Source organism: Portunus trituberculatus, chromosome 17, assembly GCF_017591435.1.
Source record: "Portunus trituberculatus isolate SZX2019 chromosome 17, ASM1759143v1, whole genome shotgun sequence".
Lineage (NCBI taxonomy): Eukaryota > Metazoa > Arthropoda > Malacostraca > Decapoda > Portunidae > Portunus > Portunus trituberculatus.
Genome location: NC_059271.1, coordinates 24,083,945 through 24,103,169, shown reverse-complemented (window position 1 = coordinate 24,103,169; position 19,225 = coordinate 24,083,945). Strand labels below are relative to the sequence as shown.

Below are 19,225 nucleotides of genomic sequence, written 5' to 3'. Positions count from 1 at the left end.
AATTATACAATGTAACTACATAGATTTCTTGTCAAGTCTAGGCAAAAGTACTAACGTTTCAGGAATGGCAACATGTCAATTCAAAAACATAATACTAGAAGAGACAAAACAGTGATGGGCATCATGTCCATTATTGTTGACAGGAAAATTGGCTTTACAATACACAATTAGTTTCACCTTAAAGACATGTTGTATTGTTTTAAACTTTTTAGACACAAATTTATATATATTTTTTCTATGGAACCCAAATTAACAAAGCCACACACTCTCAGACTTTACCTTGTATCCCATACTTTCACCATATTCATTAGACAGGTGATAATTTTGCTTAAATTAAGTGCTATTTACCAAGTTACCGTACATCCTTTAAAAAAATTTTGCTATTCATTCTCAGAGGTATTTAGCAATCAGTCGATTGTTTGCTATGCAAATCTATTTCTCATAAGGTAACAATTTTGAAAATCAATTTTTCACTTTTAGTGTTTTCTTTTGTCTCTTGTATAATTGCACTTACCTGTGCAAATCTAAGTAGGTCCTTCATAACACAAACTTTATTCATCTGCTTCAGTCTGAGGGCATGGACCCACAGCTGCAAACACCGATCAAATCTTGCATTGTCAGCAAATACCGCTCCCCGGAATATCACAGGATGAGGAACCTACAAAGCAATTTATAATAGAAGAGCAACATCACAAATGGAAACAAAAGAGTAAATTTGAATTTCTTTAAACAGTTTTCCATCGCACAAACATAAATCCATACTGTTATTCACATAACTGTGATTAAAAAAGGAACTTTGATGTAAAAAAATATTTGCTGTTTGCCAATTATCCATCAAATTAAATATAACAACTGTCTATCATTAGCAAGATATTTGAAAATTATACTGTATATGATGGCTATATATGCTAACAGTTCTATGTGTTTTCTTTATTACCTTTATGGTAAACATTATGCCCTATAACTCTATAATAGATTCTCCCTTACATAAAAAAAAAAAGAGAAAACGACAAACCTCAGGGTTATGTGGGCCAAGTATTCGTTCCCTAATGGCCAGACTTTCCATGTGCAGTGCACCAGAGTTATGTCTGATGTTCTCCAACTCCTCCACTGTCTTACACTCAATGCGAGATTCATATGCTGCCACAGGATTACTTGGGGGTTTACCTGCAAGAGGAGGGAGTTTAAAAGGCAATAGCATAAATGAGGAAAAATAATGACAAAATTCATAAATTTTAAGAGAGGTCAAACTATTAAATTTATATATATATAGTTTGAGCCTAATACAAAATTACCAGGAATTACAAAATATAATGATGACAGTGCAAAGAAATCACTGCCAAGAGCACTGAAGTACTATATACTTTTCTCAAAAATCTCCCTAAATTCCATTTTTACAAACCAGTTTCAAGAGAGAATACACTGTGATATACTTACTTAAAATAACATCTGGATCACAGTATCTTTCTTGCATTCCTTTCATCATATACTTAAATGCCAACTCAATATTATAATTGTCTTTATCACTAGCAAAAGATGCTCCTAATAGTTCTAATGCATCCACCTTTTCTTGTCTTGAGACATCAGGTCTAGATCTGAAATATTCCACCACATCACTCCTTGTCCTCTCTGCTGCAGCAATAAGTGGAGTCATTCCATGTTCATTCTGTGTTATCTTTGCTCCATGACCCAACAGTTCACGCACAATCTTAACATGACCACACTCGGCAGCAAAGTGAAGTGCTGTGGCTCCACAGTGAGCCTTTTCATCAGGATTTGCACCAAGTTCAAGGAGGAACTGCACAACATCTACATGGCCCTTATATGCAGCAATCATAAGGCAGGTGTTATTATATTTGTTGGTGATGTGGATGTTGGCACCGTGGTCAGTGAGGTACTTGACAATGTCCAAGCGGCCATCAAAACATGCTGCTCGGAGTGGGGTGGAGTTTGTCTTGGTAGGATGGTTGACGTTGGCTCCAGCCCGCACTAGCATCTTCACCACTCCCAGGTGTCCAGCTCCTGTCAGGATTGAAAACAATTAGAAACAGACTATTGTCTGAGGGGAAAACAATAATAATAACCAATCCATTGTAATTATTAGAGAGTTATCTTTCAGGGAAGTTTATTTCTTATTTACCGTCTAAACAAAATTCCTCTATACATCCCATAATAATAATTACTTCACATAACTACCTGAACATAACTTACTTTTCCACTTTTTGCAAATAATTAGCCTTTGCCAAGAAAACATTATGCACTTATAAAGCAAGAACAGTTAGCAGTACTGAAATGCACAAGAAATACTATGCAAACTTCCCAACAAAATAATTTTCTTTTCCTCTTCAAGCTTACACTGGAAAATACACAAGATTCTCCTTTACTACAATACAGTTCTTCATTAGATTATTATTCAACAAAGCAGTAGGATGAAAAATAAAAACAGATAATGATGAAAGATATTTACAGTCCATGATACCCATATCAATTTAAGGTTTCTTAAACTACATACTTTTTGTGGGAATGATTAATCTTTCCATTTCTGGGCTTGGACCTAATAAGAAAAAGCATAAAGATCCAGATACTTTCCTTTGAATCATTAAAAGGATCCTGATGAGCCTTTTATGCAACTTGTCCTTGTTGTGTTCTCAGTGATTAAATAACCTTAATTGATAATGATCATGACAATGAAATTATTGCTTTTCTCTAAATCAATAAAACCCGACAGACAAGTGTCACTCACCAGCTGCACACCAGAGAGGACTTGCTCCCTCTATCACATATCCATCAAATTTTACTGTTCCTTCCTGCTCCAGGTCTGGACTAAACTTGAGGAGGGTGCGCACAGCTCGCTCATGACCATTGCGAGCAGTGATGATGAGCGGAGTGCACTTCTGTCCATCCTCTTCAACAACCTGTAAAACATATTGTTTAAGTCCATTTGTTTGTGAACCCAGCACAGAGGTATTTGCTACAATTATATACTACACTCAAATCAAATTGTGTCAAATAATAAATACCCTTGGTCTGTTATTTACTTATAATCTAAACTGAAAACTTCATATCTCATCTCTTGCTAAAAATAGCTTCTATGAACCTAGGTGTTCTGAGTCATCTCAACCAGTTTTTCTCATTACCCCCTACCCCCTACTACTACCTTAGAACAAAGGCCTTATCTGCCCATGTATGGTAGAGTACTCTTCGCATATAGGGGGAAGGGGGTTCCACTCATACTGCTCTAATGAATAAGGTGGAATCAAAAGCTTTTCATCTTCTCAGTTCCTTTTCTCTGACTGACTGTTTTCAGCCTCTTTCCCCACCATCACAATGATACATCTGTTGCTATCTTTTAATGCTATTTTCATGCTAATTGTTCATCTGATCTTGCTAACTGCATACCTCCCTTTCTGCAGCCTCAGTGCAAAAGACTTTCTTCTTTCTCTCACAGCTGTTTTGTCCACCTCTGATTCATACCTTTTTATAAATTTTTGGACCTACTTCTGTATTCTATCTACTTATGACGAACTCATTTAAGAGGGAGATTTCAAGACATTTATCTTTGGAACTCCCTGCCTAATTCTGAATTCCATCTACGAGTACCTATGACCTGAACTCATTTAAGAGGGAGGTTTCAAGACATTTATCCAATCTTTTGGCTATTTCTCTCGGACCTGTTCCAGGATTGGCATCGAAGAAGGCCTTTTTGTTTAATCGTTTTTAGTGTCCTTGGCCAGTTCTCCCCTCTAGCATAAAAGATTTTGACATATGACTGTGCCATTTCATTAATAAAACCTATAAATTTTTATCTCAATTTGTGTAAAGAAAGATGTTAAACTTACCACAAAAGTAATACCATACGACATGAGTTTCCACATACAATCAGGGAAAATGACAGCTGTGTTTGCAAGGCTACTACATATATATAATCAAGGTAATGACTAATTATATCAGCTTAGGATACATGTTGAGGTAAGATTGTGCGGTTACAATAATAATCTCCTTGTAAGTAACCATATCTAATGGTTTCTCTCAAGAAATGCACACATTATTAGGGAGTCTACCTTGTAACATCTAGACATGATGCATGTTTGGTTACTTCTTTTATTTTACCAAAAATCCTACCTAAGTGCCACAGACATTAATACATTAATTATTCTTAGGAAGATCTGCCACCTCACAAAGAAAATGCAGCATACTTTGGCACAGATGTTGCAGAATCCTAAAAAAGCGTCTCTTCACTGTCTCACAGCAGAAATAAAATAAAGCTATGGAATGATAACATTGATGAAGAGCTCAGTGAGAAATTCAACAATTCACACAAAGGCACGTTGCTAATCCTCAAACAAATCCTAAACAACGGTAGTACAAATAGTTCACCCTGTCTAGAAACATCACTGCCGACCTTCAGCGTCGGTACGGCGGATTCTGTCAAAGGAAGAGGAATTTCATTACAACACACCTCTACCACTAAGCCAGACCGGCGAGGCACACACCACAGACTACACTGTGAAAAGGTTTACTAAAAACAGTACTTTTCTTATTATGACTCCCGTCTTAGCTTCCCAAGGTCTTGGGGTCAACGGGAGCAGAGCGGGGATGTGCTGACCTGAGACAGAAGGTGCTGGCAGTCCTCGGGTGACTTGACGGACAGGAGCGCGTACAGGGATATGGACATGCCCTCCTTGGCGGCATGGTACACCTTTTTCCTCATGGACTCCATCCCCGAGGACATTGTGCATGGTAACTAACGGCGAGGCGATGTGGGTCACTGTTGACGTCTTACTTGTTCTCACAGCTGATGGCCAAAACAACGGTGTACCGACGCGGTATAGAGTACCTGTGACGGCTCGCTGTGAAGTCATTCGACAGCCATCTTGAATTTTTAGGCATAACTTTAAGCAATAACTCTCTGAAATAACTAGATCTGAAACTTGAGAATATGATTGATTTATTCATATTCATTCATATGTTGCAATAACTATTTTTTTACAACGCTTATTCATTATTTTCATGAACTTTGATATTATTGGTTACCTGTCAATTCTACGCCACCTTGGAACTCCACAGTAATGTCTGGAGATGGTATTACATCAGATAACGAAGGCATTTTTCTGATTGGCGTATATTCATTTCATATAGATATTACAGATAAATTTATTTTGGATACAATTTCTTATGGTGAAGAGGTATGTCTCGGAGTAAACAAGATTTTACAAGCACTTAATTGACTTAGTGATGCGGTGTTGTCAACGTAACGGCACACCTCTCTCTCTCTTTACCACTTCCGGAAGTTCCGGGACCTTGCTGCTTGCGTACTCTGTAGATCCTTGAAAGATGTTACTGTAACATCTCTATATTAGCCTGAATGTACATAATCTGTGACGCAAGTACAGTGTGTAATCACACACTGTACCTCCGTCACAGAATATCTCGTAATCCCGCGCATATCCATGACGCGCACGGTGGAAGGTTGACAAGCTGCTTTTTGTTATCATTACTGTAATATTGACGTTATACCATAAAAATTTCGCTAACGCGCAACATGCGTCGTCAAAAGAGACAGCAATTCAGACACTAAGTATCAGCTGTTAATTTGCAACAAGGGGTCACATGAAAGGAGAAAAAAGAGAAAGAATTAAAGATTTGAAAAGCAAAGAAAATTCAACACACACACACACACACTGAATGAGGAGTACCAGCCAAGGGTAGGGCTCGAGGTTGGTACACATAGTAACACGTATGGATCGAGTGAGCAAACAGACTACCACAGAGACCCGTGGAACAATAGATGGCACGCACTACTATTATGCAGAAGTGCAGTGATGAACAATGAACATCGGTCTTTGCTCCCTGGAAAGATGCGACGGAATGCACACACACACACACACACACACACACACACACGTTGACTCGGAAGAACAAATGGTGCACTAAACTACTACGGTAACCAAATCTGACACCACACGCAGCGCGAAAGAGAAGGGATGAAAGGACAGAAGACTGATGAATACAAAATGCGCAAGGTACGAGTAAAAGCCAAACTACCACTTATCAACCACACCATTGTTGTTACTGCCGCCGCTAGTATATGCAGAGTAACGAGACGCCAAGCACAGACCTTAATAAATAAACAACCGCCAAGGAATAGGCTACATACAAAAATGGAGTGTCAACCTTCATTCCATACATTCATGACTGGATAAGATAATCACTGTGCCAGAGAAAAAGAAAAAAAAAATGCCATACTTCAATCTGCATATACAACAGATAGTCTACGTATTAAGAATAATAATATTCTAGAACACTTCTACTGCCACATACCTTGTACTTTCAAAAGGCTCAAGCTAAACCTATAAAGCTTTTCTTTAAGGCTTCTTTAGTACGGTTTCAGTGGTGATCTAACAAAACTACCATATTATCAACAGGAGAAATACTCTTAAGAACCTGGGTTATCATCTCTATATACAGCCTCTGATAAATAGTCATGGTGAGAGCAAAGCGTTTCTGAATACGCGTCTAAGCCATAGGAAAGAGGAGCGTCACGGGTCTCTTTGATGTGAGGGAGCACGGTATGCAAACATCATGCTAGCTAGTGGGAGCCTGCCTGCCTAATAGCAAAAGAGGCCAAACATGTAGGCAGGGGAGCAGGCCAAGCTGTGACTGCTACCTGGCTCATTATTATTGCCACCATTAACACATTTAAGAAGGAAAAATGGGAACAAACGTGCCTATTTTTTCTCCTTCCTTGATGTCAGACTCATTAAAGTATTATCTCGTTTCCTGAATGAATAGCCTTCCTTGGGACAAAGTCATCCCTTGAAAACGTCCGCGAGCTCACTCATTATCAAGTTTTTAATTAGTTGGACGGTTGGCGTAACTTTCTTATGAGAGAGTGATATAATAGTTAGTGTTGCCTTATGATGACTGAGAGAGAGAGAGAGAGAGAGAGAGAGAGAGAGAGAGAGAGAGAGAGAGAGAGAGAGAGAGAGAGAGAGAGAGAGACCGACTAACTTACACAATCTATACTCGCGCAGATTTCGCTTACACATTCATCTAAATAATTTATGCTGAAAACTATCCGATAAAATGAGTTGCTATTTATGATTTGAGTTCGTCTCCTCGGCCTTTGACCCTTCACCCAGAAACACCTGCCGGCTCTGACTCCAGCTATATTGAGGCCTGTTTCTTCCACACCCACTTACTTGTTACCCAACCCAGCTCCGTAATCTGAAACGCTTTGGTTTCTTCCACGATGTTCTTTTAAAGGGATTATTAGCCAGGTTCTCTAGAGTGTTTTTCCCGTTAACTATGTAAAATCTGGTCAATTTGCCACTAGAAACAAAAAATAAATAAATAAATAGATAAATAAATAAAAAAAACCCCACATGATTAAAAACTAGTATAACTTCTGCTAAAAGAGGTGTTTCAGAGTTCTATGTGGATTAGAATTGAGTCTCGTGGATTCATAGTCAGATATATATGCATCCTCTGACTAACTTAATTTGTTTGAAACTGTTTGAAACTGTTGTTGATAAAAGTATCGATATTCTCGTAAGTCATACTGTTTTTACTGATGCAAATCATTGGTATTAAACGTTTTGAACACTTTTCCTTCAATGAGCAGTCCAGTGGTAACAATAGTCTCTTATGTGTTTATTTTCTTCACTCTATAAGAAGGAGTTTTTAGAAATAAAATGCGCCGCTGGGGGAAAGAGACAAATATGGGCAGTACCTACAAACACACGTGGCACCTCAAACAGTGCCTTCGGGAATAGACAGAACCTTCACTGCTATATAACAGGTGCCGCCCTGCCCTGAGGCGGTGCTGAATAGCACTCACTGGACAAATGACTCTTAGATAGAGGTTCCGTAACCAGGTGACCCCTCATGAACACGGTGTTGCAGATGACTTCCAGCAACAAATGTTTTTTTTTTTTTTTTTCTTTCATCACACAACACAACACACAAATAGAATATTAAAGAAGACTTTGCGGCGCGGCAGTAAAAGGAAACTTCACCTTTATTTGCCTATCAATCTAGCTGCCTGTTTGCTGCTTTTCGTATCTTCCTTCTCATATCTGTAGTTCAATTTCCTTCTTTTTTTCTTGTTTCTAAGCCATGTCAGTTGTTTACTTTATTGTATCTCCATCAACACTGGATTTCTAAAGAAAAAAAAAATTGTACATAGAGCGCTGCAACAGAGTAAGGTGTAATCTATGGTTGTGAGTGTTCTAAAGGGGTACTGAAATGTTTGGGTAATGTGCTATGCATATTATGTATAGCTCGAGACACAGTGGCTAGCATTTCTAAACACTTCCTCAAATGGTATCTATTTTTCAAAGGACACATAGGTAAATAGTCACATTCTCATTGGCGTTTTCCTCAATAATTATGCAAAATTGTTATCTATATCTGCAGTCATCGAAAAAACATCCTTGAGGAATGTCATGATTGCTACAGCTAGTAAAGCGTCCCAAAAATAATTGAAACTGGGCGATGAAGAATTTGAAAATAAAACCCGCAGTACTGAGGTTTAACTGGCGGACCGGTGATGCCCTCAGGAAGTGGCGGCCTCCCTCTGAAGCAGAAAGCCGGTGCTCTCTTTCATACCCCGGAGGCGGCGCTATTTTTCCGGGACATCCGGTAACGCCCTCTTTTCAAGTTACTCGGGTACGGCCGAAACACAGGCGGTACAGGCGTGGGACTTACGATACGGATAGCCATGTTAGGTCTCTGCAGTACAAAAGATCCACTCTTACCTTAACTGGACTCAAGGGCGTGGCCGATAAACGAGAGTTCCAGCTTCGGAAAATCCTGTATATAAATTTGAAACGAGTGTTATCTTCTGGACACAATTATTGGTTACTAAATAAACTTGTAGGTATAGGGTCGTATTGAGAAACATTTCTCTCTCTCTCTCTCTCTCTCTCTCTCTCTCTCTCTCTCTCCATGACTATTTTCGAAGGTTACATAGATGAATGATGAGGATCTCAAGAGTGTTTCTTCTGTTTATAAAGTAGAAATCTCGTTAAACTGTCACTAGAACCATATATAAAAAAAAAAAAAAAAAAAACCTGTGCAACTTTAACCATGCAGAGCCTTTTGAATGCAGTTGAGGTGCGGTGCAGAGTTTCGGAATACGGTCTTTATTATCAAGTGAACCCGACTTCCTTTCCACTCGCTATCTCCAGGAACACTCATCACTACGAGTTTGTGAAAAGTGCAACAACAGTTTCCTGCCCACCAAGGTTCTCCAAAGAATGGAATGTTTGCTGATGTGAACCGTACAGCTGAGGCTCTGAACAGTGATGCAGTATTGTAATGAGTAACTGCACATACTACAAGTACATTTAATTGCGATGAATCAGCGTAACGGATTTGTACGTCACCTTTGAATCATGTTTGTCTCTCACTGAAAGAAAAAAGGGTAAAAAACAAAAAAAAAACAGGTTGACTTAATACAACAATGAGCAAAGTAAGAAAACAGTCGTATACAATTACACTGGGCCTTATTCATATCTGTTTTTAGAATAATACAGCAAAGTTTCTCCCTGTTTCACGTGCGTCATCACTGGCTACCACGTAATATTCCTGGTGGTCTCCTCCATTCTTCCATCCCTCCCACCATCTGGGCCCCAGGCCAACCCGCTATTGTTTCACGGCCTTGCACAGTGACTGCCCACCACACATTCACACGTCAACTCCTTGCAGCTGAGGCCACTCCTGCTTCCAGTCATCAGGCCGTGACCATGGCTGCGTCGTGTCTCTCAGTTGCATGATCTTATTGCTTTCCTAAATTTCGAAGACAGGCACTTATATGTTCAAGGGGTTTACGTGATCATAATACGACTTGTAACCGTTATACACAGATTCCTAGTACACACACACACACACACACACACACACACACACACACACACACACACACACACACACACACACACACACACACACACACACACACACAGCCGGTAGCTCAGTGGTTAGAGCGCTGGCTTCACAAGCCAGAGGACCGGAGTTCGATTCACCGGCCGGGTGGAGATATTTGGGTGTCTCCTTTCACGCGTAGCCCCTGTTCACCTAGCAGTGAGTAGGTCCGGGATGTAAATCGAGGAGTTGTGACCTTGTTGTCCCGGTGTGTGGTGTGTGCCTGGTCTCAGGCCTATCCGAAGATCGGAAATAATGAGCTCTGAGCTCGCTCCGTAGGGTAACGTCTGGCTGTCTCGTCAGAGACTACAGCAGATCAAACAGTGAAACACACACACACACACACACACACACAGCCCGGTAGCTCAGTGGTTAGAGCGCTGGCTTCACAAGCCAGAGGACCGGGGTTCGATTCCCCGGCCGGGTGGAGACATTTGGGTGTGTCTCCTTTCACGTGTAGCCCCTGTTCACCTAACAGTGAGTAGGTACGGGATGTAAATCGAGGAGTTGTGACCTTGTTGTCCCGGTGTGTGCCTGGTCTCAGGCCTATCCGAAGATCGGAAATAATAAGCTCTGAGCTCGTTCCGTAGGGTAACGTCTGGCTGTCTCGTCAGAGACTGCAGCAGATCAAACAGTGAAACACACACACACACACACACACACACACACACACACACACCGCGTAGTGTAGTGGTTAGCACGCTCGACTCACAATCGAGAGGGCCGGATTCGAGTCCCGGTAAGCGGCAAGGCAAATGGGCAAGCCTCTTAATGTGTGGTCCTTGTTCACCTAGCAGTAAATAGGTACGGGATGTGACTCAAGAGGTTGTGGCCTCGCTTTCCCGGTGTGTGTTGTGCGAGATGTGGTCTCAGTCCTACCTGAAGATCGGTTTATGAGCTCTGAGCTCGCTCCGTAATGGGGAAGACTGGCTGGGTGACCAGTAGACGACCGAGGTGAATTACACACACAGACACACACACACACACACACACACATAACCAGTTCTCCTCTTTCAATATATAACACCACCATTTCATACCCTGGACTACATTACAACTGTCTGGCTCTACTTATTGGTGCTGTGAGAGGCCGGTTGCCCATCATAATCCTCTCTGGTCTGGCAACTCTGCTCTAGCTTGTCTCTCCTACACTTCTTAATTTACACCGTAATGTAAGCGACTTCTTGCCCAAACCAGGCTTAATTTCGTTGCTATTAGATTTATTTTCTAATACTTCCTTTTTTTCAAGTAACTATATTAAGCTTCCCATACTTCGATCATATGGTTAATATCCCATAACTTTTAATAATGTTAATTTTCGGGTTAGTTTAGTAAACCACATCTTCGTCTAATCAGGAGCAGAGAGGAGGCGTTCTATCTGTTGTGATGATTGTCCGTCCGTCTTGTCTGCGTCAGCTGACGGTGGCGACTTCTGCTTCTCTTGTGCACTGATTCTGTGATAGCCACCTGGGGTATCTCTTCTTATCATTTGGTGGTCTTAAGATGACTCGCAGCATCTCGTTGTTCTCCTTGATGTTCACGTCTTGTCTCTCATTTCTCAGCGGTGATAGCTTCATGCAATGTTGGTATTAGTAGCTAGTTTCATGGTTTTCTTTTCTTCACTAATTTATTCTTTCTTTTTCTTACTTCCTTCTTGATTGTTTCCCATTCTCCACTCTTGTCTCATAATAGTCTTTCTTTTTCCGTGTTTCATCTCTTCTCAGTGTCTCTTGTGTTACAACAAATGTACAGAGAAGAAGAAGAAAAAGAAGAAGAAGAAGAAAGAAGAAGAAGAAGAAGAAGAAGAAGAAGAAGAAGAAGAAGAAGAAGAAGAAGAAGAAGAAGAAGAAGAAGAAGAAAAAGAAGAAGAAAAAGAAGAAAGAAAGAAAGAAAGAAAGAAGTAAAAGAAAAGAAGAAAAAGAAAAAAAAGCAAGGCAAACAGACTATAAATTCGTATATTTTCTCACAATTCAAATCCCGTATATGCACATTTTTTTCCTGATTATTGATGCAAATTCGATTAAGCTGAGTAAAGAGAAAGACAAGACGAAGAAGAAGAAGAAGAAGAAGAAGAAGAAGAAGAAGAAGAAGAAGAAGAAAAAAAGGGGAAGGAAACGAGACATATAGGAAGGAAGTTAAGAAACCCGGCCAACAACAGACAACTACATGAATAAGCAAATAAAGGGGAAGTTTTTTTATTTTATTATTTACCATTTTTTTTTTTTTTTACAGCCGTCCCGCAAAGTTTACAGTTACAGTGTTGGTGAAAATAACCGTAAGCAAAACCAGTCTCACGGGTGAAGACGCAACACATGCAGAACACCCTCGTAGTGACAGGAACTGATTGCCCTAAAGTGTTCACGTTCATCGGTTTGGTCGACAGATGTCTGGAAAGTTTAAAGTTGTGTTTTTCTATATTAGGACATTTCATTGTTCACATACACACACACACACACACACACACACACACACACACACACACACACACACACACACACACACACACACACACACACACACACACACACATACACACAGTTTTATATAGTTAAGTAAGACTGATTAATGGATGTATTTTTTTTTCCAAGACTGTACACACTATCTTTGTTTTATCTTTCCATAAGTGGGAAGTCACGAGAGATAACTGTTATCTTAGATCTCGGCATTATAGTCTGAAGCCGCTGTAATAAGATAAATTTTTTTATCTTTTCTTTTATCTTTTCTTTTATTTGGATGGATTATAGTACCAGCTAGTCAGTGGGTGTGTTACTTTGGCATACCATGAGAAACTTTACATAAAAAAAAAATCAAACTCCCTTAACTGCAACTTAATTATATGAGAAAGGCCACCATTTGAAATAAGAATTATATAACGCAAGCTTACCGACTGGACACATTCCCAGACTATTTCACGTTTCCAAACACACACCAGCACTCCTTAAGATTCCAGTGTAGCCAGTCTGAAATGCGAAGACACGTGTTCCCGCCCACTGGACATCGTATGCAGGGACAAGAAAAGTAAAAGTATCTAGTTGCGCGGTGACAGGGCGAAAGGAAGGAAGGAAGGGAGGAAGGGAGGGTGAGGGCCTGGGAAAGGGTGAGGGTGTCCAGCCTGGTATGGAATGGATGAGGGAGGGAGGCTGGCTGGAGAGCGGGGGGCGGGGCTTGGCTGGGGGCGGGGCTGCTCAGGAGGGAAGAAACGCGGCTACCATGTTTGGGCTGTAGTCTGCTACGGCAGTTGTCAGCGGTGCACTGTCACTTCCCTCTAATTTTCTTCTTCTCCCTTAGTACATCATTTTATCAAAACGCTGAGTCTTTTTTTCGGATTTTGGTGAGTTTGTACATATGTTGGGACTGTGTTTAAAGTGTGTCGTTGTGTCCAAGCTTATATTCTGCCGTCCGAAAACCTTGCAAGTGTCTTAAGATGTGTCACGGTGCAAGTAATATTGTCACTCTCACAAGTGCCTAGTTATCTCAGTGATCAAGCTAAGAAGGACTACATGTTATTACACGACAACACCAAGCAACTCTCGCCAACTCTCCGTCATCCATCCCAGGTTAGTACTGTGCAGTTAAAAACGAAGGAAAAATCATTATCATTTCTTTTTCCCTTCGTCTGTCACAGTGTGGTCATGACACAACTTTAATGGAACTGTATTACAAGATTGACTCTTTTTATATATCTATACTGGTGCCGTGGCAGTAGAGTTAACTGCCAGGTGGTTGCTATGCCCCCTGTAGTGAAAGGGACAGACTCAATTAAAATTCTCGCCATTGTGTTTTGTAATGCCAAGGCAATAGTTATTGACTTCCAATATACCGATGGTGACGTAGCAGGACGTGACAGCCAGCCAACAATTCACCACAGCTTGGCACATCCGGGTTGCGTCACTGGAGCATTTCACCCCATTAACACGACGCCGAATTCCACGTTTCATTACAGCATGCAAGATACAGGCAGCTCCCGTGCATGCCTTTAGCGCATCTCATCCACTCTCACCCATCAGAGCTGCAGCGCTCCACACCCATTTCCGCCACACCTCACAGCACATTCTTAATACCACTGTCATCACACCTGCCCCTGGGCCAGCTCTTGCGCCACTACATAACACTGCGAAGGGTAAACACTCAAGCCTCACAATGTAACGGATAGCGGGTCTCGCTATTAAATCCCCTTAGCTAATGAATGGCACGGGTCTCGCAGCCTGCCTTCCATCACAGGATTGAGGACAAGTTAGTCATTAAAGGAAGTGGTGCCGAGTCCCACCCGCGGCACATACCCCGTGGTGGGCGAGCGGCGGGGTCCTATATCGAAGGTACCTTCTACCTGCAACACCCACCATTCACCCGCCAAGTTGTGTGTGAGTTTTAAGGGCACCAACTTCACCCTCTCGCTCTCAGCTCATGCCACGGCTTCCCCTCACTCACATAACTGTCGATAGATCAGTTAATGTTTAAGAGAGAGAGAGAGAGAGAGAGAGAGAGAGAGAGAGAGAGTGTGTGTGTGTGTGTGTGTGTGTGTGTGTGTGTGTGATGACGTCATTGAATGCTATCTACCACTCCTGCCGGCACGTGGTATGTATGTCTTGCCTCATCCCGTGGGTTCCTGTGGCTTCTGTTCGCATCCCGCCCAGCCTCCACCAGCCACCCTGTTTTTATTTTATTTTATTTTTTTCTTGCATCTTTCTCTTAAAATCCTGATTGCCCGCCCTGTGTGAATGTCAAGTGTGAACTGTTGAGAAGTTTGCAGTGAGGAATGTGTTTATTTGTGTGTGTGTGTGTGTGTGTGTGTGTGTGTTGCGTACATTCCATGCATTCCCCATTTCAAGGACTCGTGTATAATACTAAGATGACCAGACTATTGGCCATTCGATACCTTACACTGTGTTTAGTTTACTCAGGTGTTGTGAACACACACACACACACACACACACACACACACACACACACACACACACACACACAGCAACAACAACAACAACAACATTTCAGCGTAGAAAGTCCGACTACTAATTTTTTACAGCGTTTTGCTCTCTCTCTCTCTCTCTCTCTCTCTCTCTCTCTCTCTCTCTCTCTCTCTCTCTCTCGTCAGGTGTAGGAAACAGGACTGACATCACATCCTGTCCTCCCCTTTCCTCTCACAAAACAATCTAAATCTAATCTAGATCCAGCACGAGCGAGTGTTAGTACTTGAGAATGTAGAAAACGTTTGGCTTCCGGAGAACAGTGATAGGCAATGTTTGATATTTGTATTGCTGGGCAGGAAGAAAGTCAAACTACTCGTGGTTTTTCGGTCAGGGAGGTAAGAAAAAAAAACTTGATATCCTTTCAGAGTTTCATTGTTCTGACTCACTGATGGATAGTTTCGGTGAAGATAGGTGGCCAGAGAGAGAGAGAGAGAGAGAGAGAGAGAGAGAGAGAGAGAGAGAGAGAGAGAGAGAGTAAAATCAGCGTATATCTTCACATTTTATTATTTCCGCGCATTATAATATCGTGGTAAAAAGCAACGTTCATACTCTCACTGATAAATTGTCTGTAAGTTTGGTGCAAATTCAATATCTTTCAGCGTCAAAAGCACAAAGAGGAAAACAAGAGAGGGAGCGGCGGGTGGGAGAGGAATCTTGCCTTTATTACCAAACACACCTTACTTTAGGATAGATAGTGTAGCTTCTCATAAACTGCCTCTTAGGGGACAGGATATCTACTTCTGTTTGTTTTTCCTATGTATTGATTTGTGATCATTTCTACTTATACCTGAAATAAAAGTTTCCAACAGTGTCGTATGGGCTAACACGTCTGCTATACTTGTGACATTACTTATGCTTATAGTTCATTTGGTTAAGGCACAGTAAAATGTTTCAAAATGTAAAAAAAAAAAAAAAAAATGCTATACGGTCTTCTTTTGTGTGTATTTGTCATTTTTTATCTGAGCTTTTTACAACGACGTATAGCAATTCAAGCCACTAAAACTACTGTGCAAAATCCTTGTAAACACTCGAAAGAAAGAAAATAGCATTAGAAGAATAGACTTTACAATATTCAGGCAGTATAATATTTAAGGCAGCTATGTGACAAGCAATGTCTGAGTGGTGTGTGTGTGTGTGTGTGTGTGTGTGTGTGTGTGTGTGTGTGTGTGTGTGTGTGTGTGTGTGTGTGTGTGTGTGATTCAGGAAACGTGTTAAGTTGCAGTGAAAAGATTAAACTCTAGGTATGTATATTGTAGGTTCAATGTAGCTTAAAAAATTGAATTAATAATGTAGTGGCAAATATATTGTTAGTGAAGTGCAACTCAGAGACATGTAGATATTAACCTACTTATAAGTGCGTTCATGTCATGGGCAACTCTTCTTTAATATGCAGTTACTCAGGCACTACATTCTCTCATCAGAACCATTTTTAAACGTCCCCACAGATGATTACTCTTATTATCGTGCATGTTATATTGTTATGGTGATGCAGAGTCCTTGTTCAACTATCACTAGGATCATAAAAGCATGCTTGAAAACCTCATTTACTTCCACTAAAGCCAGCAAGAAGTAATCAAGTCAAGAGTGAACGTTTAAGAATAATGAACCCTCATGTAGTGGAACAGATGTAACCCCATGAAATATGCGGTCACTAGCCTCTACTCTTGAAACGTGAAACTCCCTCGTAATACGTAGTTGCTAGCTTAGTCGCATGGTGTATACTGTATGTGCATCGTAACTCCTCCAAGCCTGCAATTGCTGACTTAATAGTTCTGGTATGTGGCGGCGGCGGATGTGGCAAGTGCACTGGCACACGGCAAAGGACCTTATTCTGAAACACTTCTACGCCTCACCTCCACTACGTTTCCAAAAGCTTTTATATGAAGTTACACTGTTTTTTAAGGGTGTTTTTTTTCATACGATTTCAGTGACAGATTAACAAGATTTTTACATTATCAACAGGAAACACTTTTGAAAACCCAATTATTCATATCTGTGGTCTTGGAAAATTAAACTCTTCTGTGATGCACCTCAACCACATTTTCAAAAGCCTTTATATGAACCTATACCGTTTTTCAAGGGTGTCTTTTTTTACGGTTTTAGTGACAGATTAACAAGATTTATACATTATTAATAAGAGACACTTTTGAAAACCTACTGATCATCTCTGTGGTCTTTGAAAATGAGAATCGTCATGGTGACAGGACAAAGCGTTTCGGAATGCAGGGCAGAATACTTCCACAATCTCACAGACGAAGACGCGCCTTTAAACCTCATGCAAATACACGTGTCTTTTTCTCTCTCTCTCTCTCTCTCTCTCTCTCTCTCTCTCTCTCTCTCTCTCTTCGTCAGTTGTATCCAGGTTTGTTTATCTGTTTATTTACTGCAGAGTGAAAGAGACAAGGAGACGGGTTGGTATGTGTGACTGTTTGCTTGTTGACGGAGATGAAAATAGTTATGTAGGTCAGACCAGTTTTTATTTGATTTTTTAATCGTCCGTCCGTCCGTGCGTGCGTGTGTGTGTGTGTGTGTGTGTGTGTGTGTGTGTGTGTGTGTGTGTGTGTTCGATCTTTTTAATGACCACAATCACTAGACTAATGTTTTTTGTTTCCTTTTTTTCATTTATACTTTCTTTCTTCTATCCACCTTGTTATTTTCTTACTTTTTTTCTGTGTTCAGCATCATCTGAGAGAGAGAGAGAGAGAGAGAGAGAGAGAGAGAGAGAGAGAGAGAGAGAGAGAGAGAGAGAGAGAGAGAGAGAGAGAACAGGTTGCCGTCGTTTTGGTAGTGGTATTGGTGGTGGTATTGGTGGCAGTGGTGGTGGTGATGGTGGTGGCGGTTGTGGTGGTGGCGGTGGAAAGGCGTCGAAGAGGGAAGTGTGTAAAAGGTCATGCAATTGTCACTTGTTGTTTGGCGAAGAAAGAAGTGCTTGACGTGCTACTTTTGTTTGTGTAATGACTTCTGCATGGTTGCCTGTCTGTCTTCCTGTTATTTTCTCTTTTGTTGGTGCGTGTTTGTGGATATCTGTGTGTGTGTGTGTGTGTGTGTGTGTGTGTGTGTGTGTGTGTGTGTGTGTGTGTGTGTGTTTCCAAATGGTATTCTTGTGTAACTGTGTATCATCATCATTTCTTTACACGTCAGTATATGTGTATTTGTCTACCTATCCATGAATCTATAATCTTACTTCGATATATTCATATTCTCGTTTACTTGTTTAAATTTATCTACCAATTATGTTTAGCTAGTTCTATGTACTTTTTATTCGAAGTCAACAATTGTACATACTACGCATATGGTTGGTATCATAATGGCTTGTGATATTGTTTAAATGTTAATTTTGTAGTGTATTATTATTATTATTATTATTATCATCATCATATCATCATCATCATCATCATCATCATCATCATCATCATCATCATCATCATCATCATTATTATTATTATTATTATTATTATTATTAGTGGTAGTAGTAGTAGTAGTAGTAGTAGTAGTAGTATTGGTGCTAGTATTAGTAATAGTAGTAGCAGTAGTAGTAGTAGTGCTTGTATGAGTGTTGATATCACTTGTATAGATAGTAAAGATAACATTTAAGGAACAAAGAACTAATAAATGCAACAATAACATCAACAGCGATAGTGCTAAACCAGTAGTCGTTCGTAGTAGTAGTAGTAGTAGTAGTAGTAGTAGTAGTAGTAGTAGTAGCAGTAGTAGTAGTAGCAGTAGTAGTAGTAGTAGTAGTAGTAGTAGTAGTAGTAGTAGTAGCAGTAGCAGTAGTAGCAGCAGCAGCAGCAGCACCATTGATAACAGTAGCATCAGTAGTAGTAGTAATACTGATGGTAATAGCGATGGAAAGTAGAAGAGTAGTTTTTCATAGCTCTACTATTATCACCATCACCGCTATCACTACTACTACTACTACTACTACTACTACTACTACTACTACTACTACTACTACCACTGCGGTCAGCATGGCGGCGGAGGTGCTGTCATAAGAGGGAGTCGGTCACCACCTGGAGTCGTGGTTGACCGCTGTACTGATAGCCAACGGCAAGGCGGCCTAGTTTCCCACGACTCTGGTCATTCTTTCCCTCTCCTCCTCTGCCTGCCAGCTCCCGTCCTGCTCCTCTCTTCTCCACCACATACAGTTCATCTTCGCGCCGCCTCACTTTCCCCATGGGTTACCTCAGACTGACAATTATTTCCTAACCTTCCATGTATGTAGAATAAAAAAAATAAAAAAATGTGTATAATTTCCCTCTTGCTGAAAGAGAAGAAAAAAAATCCACTCCGTATAACACCTTTTAATTACGCTCGAAGCAGCTATCACA

At 40.7% G+C, this 19,225-nt stretch overlaps 2 protein-coding genes across 5 annotated transcripts in view; one reads left to right on the top strand and one right to left on the bottom strand.

Moving 5' to 3' along the window:
- LOC123505233 (protein fem-1 homolog B-like) overlaps positions 1-19,225 on the bottom strand; it is a 70,064-nt gene that overhangs the window by 11,033 nt on the left and 39,806 nt on the right. The window contains exons 1-5 of one of the 2 annotated variants that reach the window (XM_045256420.1): positions 4,607-4,870; positions 2,744-2,915; positions 1,438-2,022; positions 1,016-1,167; positions 515-658 (exon numbers count right to left, since the gene is read on the bottom strand). In XM_045256420.1, the coding sequence (XP_045112355.1) occupies positions 515-658; positions 1,016-1,167; positions 1,438-2,022; positions 2,744-2,915; positions 4,607-4,732 (1,179 nt within the window). In that variant the 5' untranslated portion in view covers positions 4,733-4,870. Of the gene's footprint in view, positions 1-514; positions 659-1,015; positions 1,168-1,437; positions 2,023-2,743; positions 2,916-4,606; positions 4,871-19,225 lie in introns of those variants that run through there. The other variant, XM_045256421.1, reaches the window with a different exon arrangement.
- Positions 13,156-19,225, top strand: part of LOC123505232 (ubiquitin carboxyl-terminal hydrolase 2-like) — a 72,371-nt gene continuing 66,301 nt past the window's right edge. For all 3 annotated transcript variants that reach the window (XM_045256419.1, XM_045256414.1, XM_045256415.1), the window contains exon 1: positions 13,156-13,484. The gene's annotated coding sequence lies outside the window, so the exon portion shown is untranslated. The remainder of the gene's footprint in view (positions 13,485-19,225) is intronic.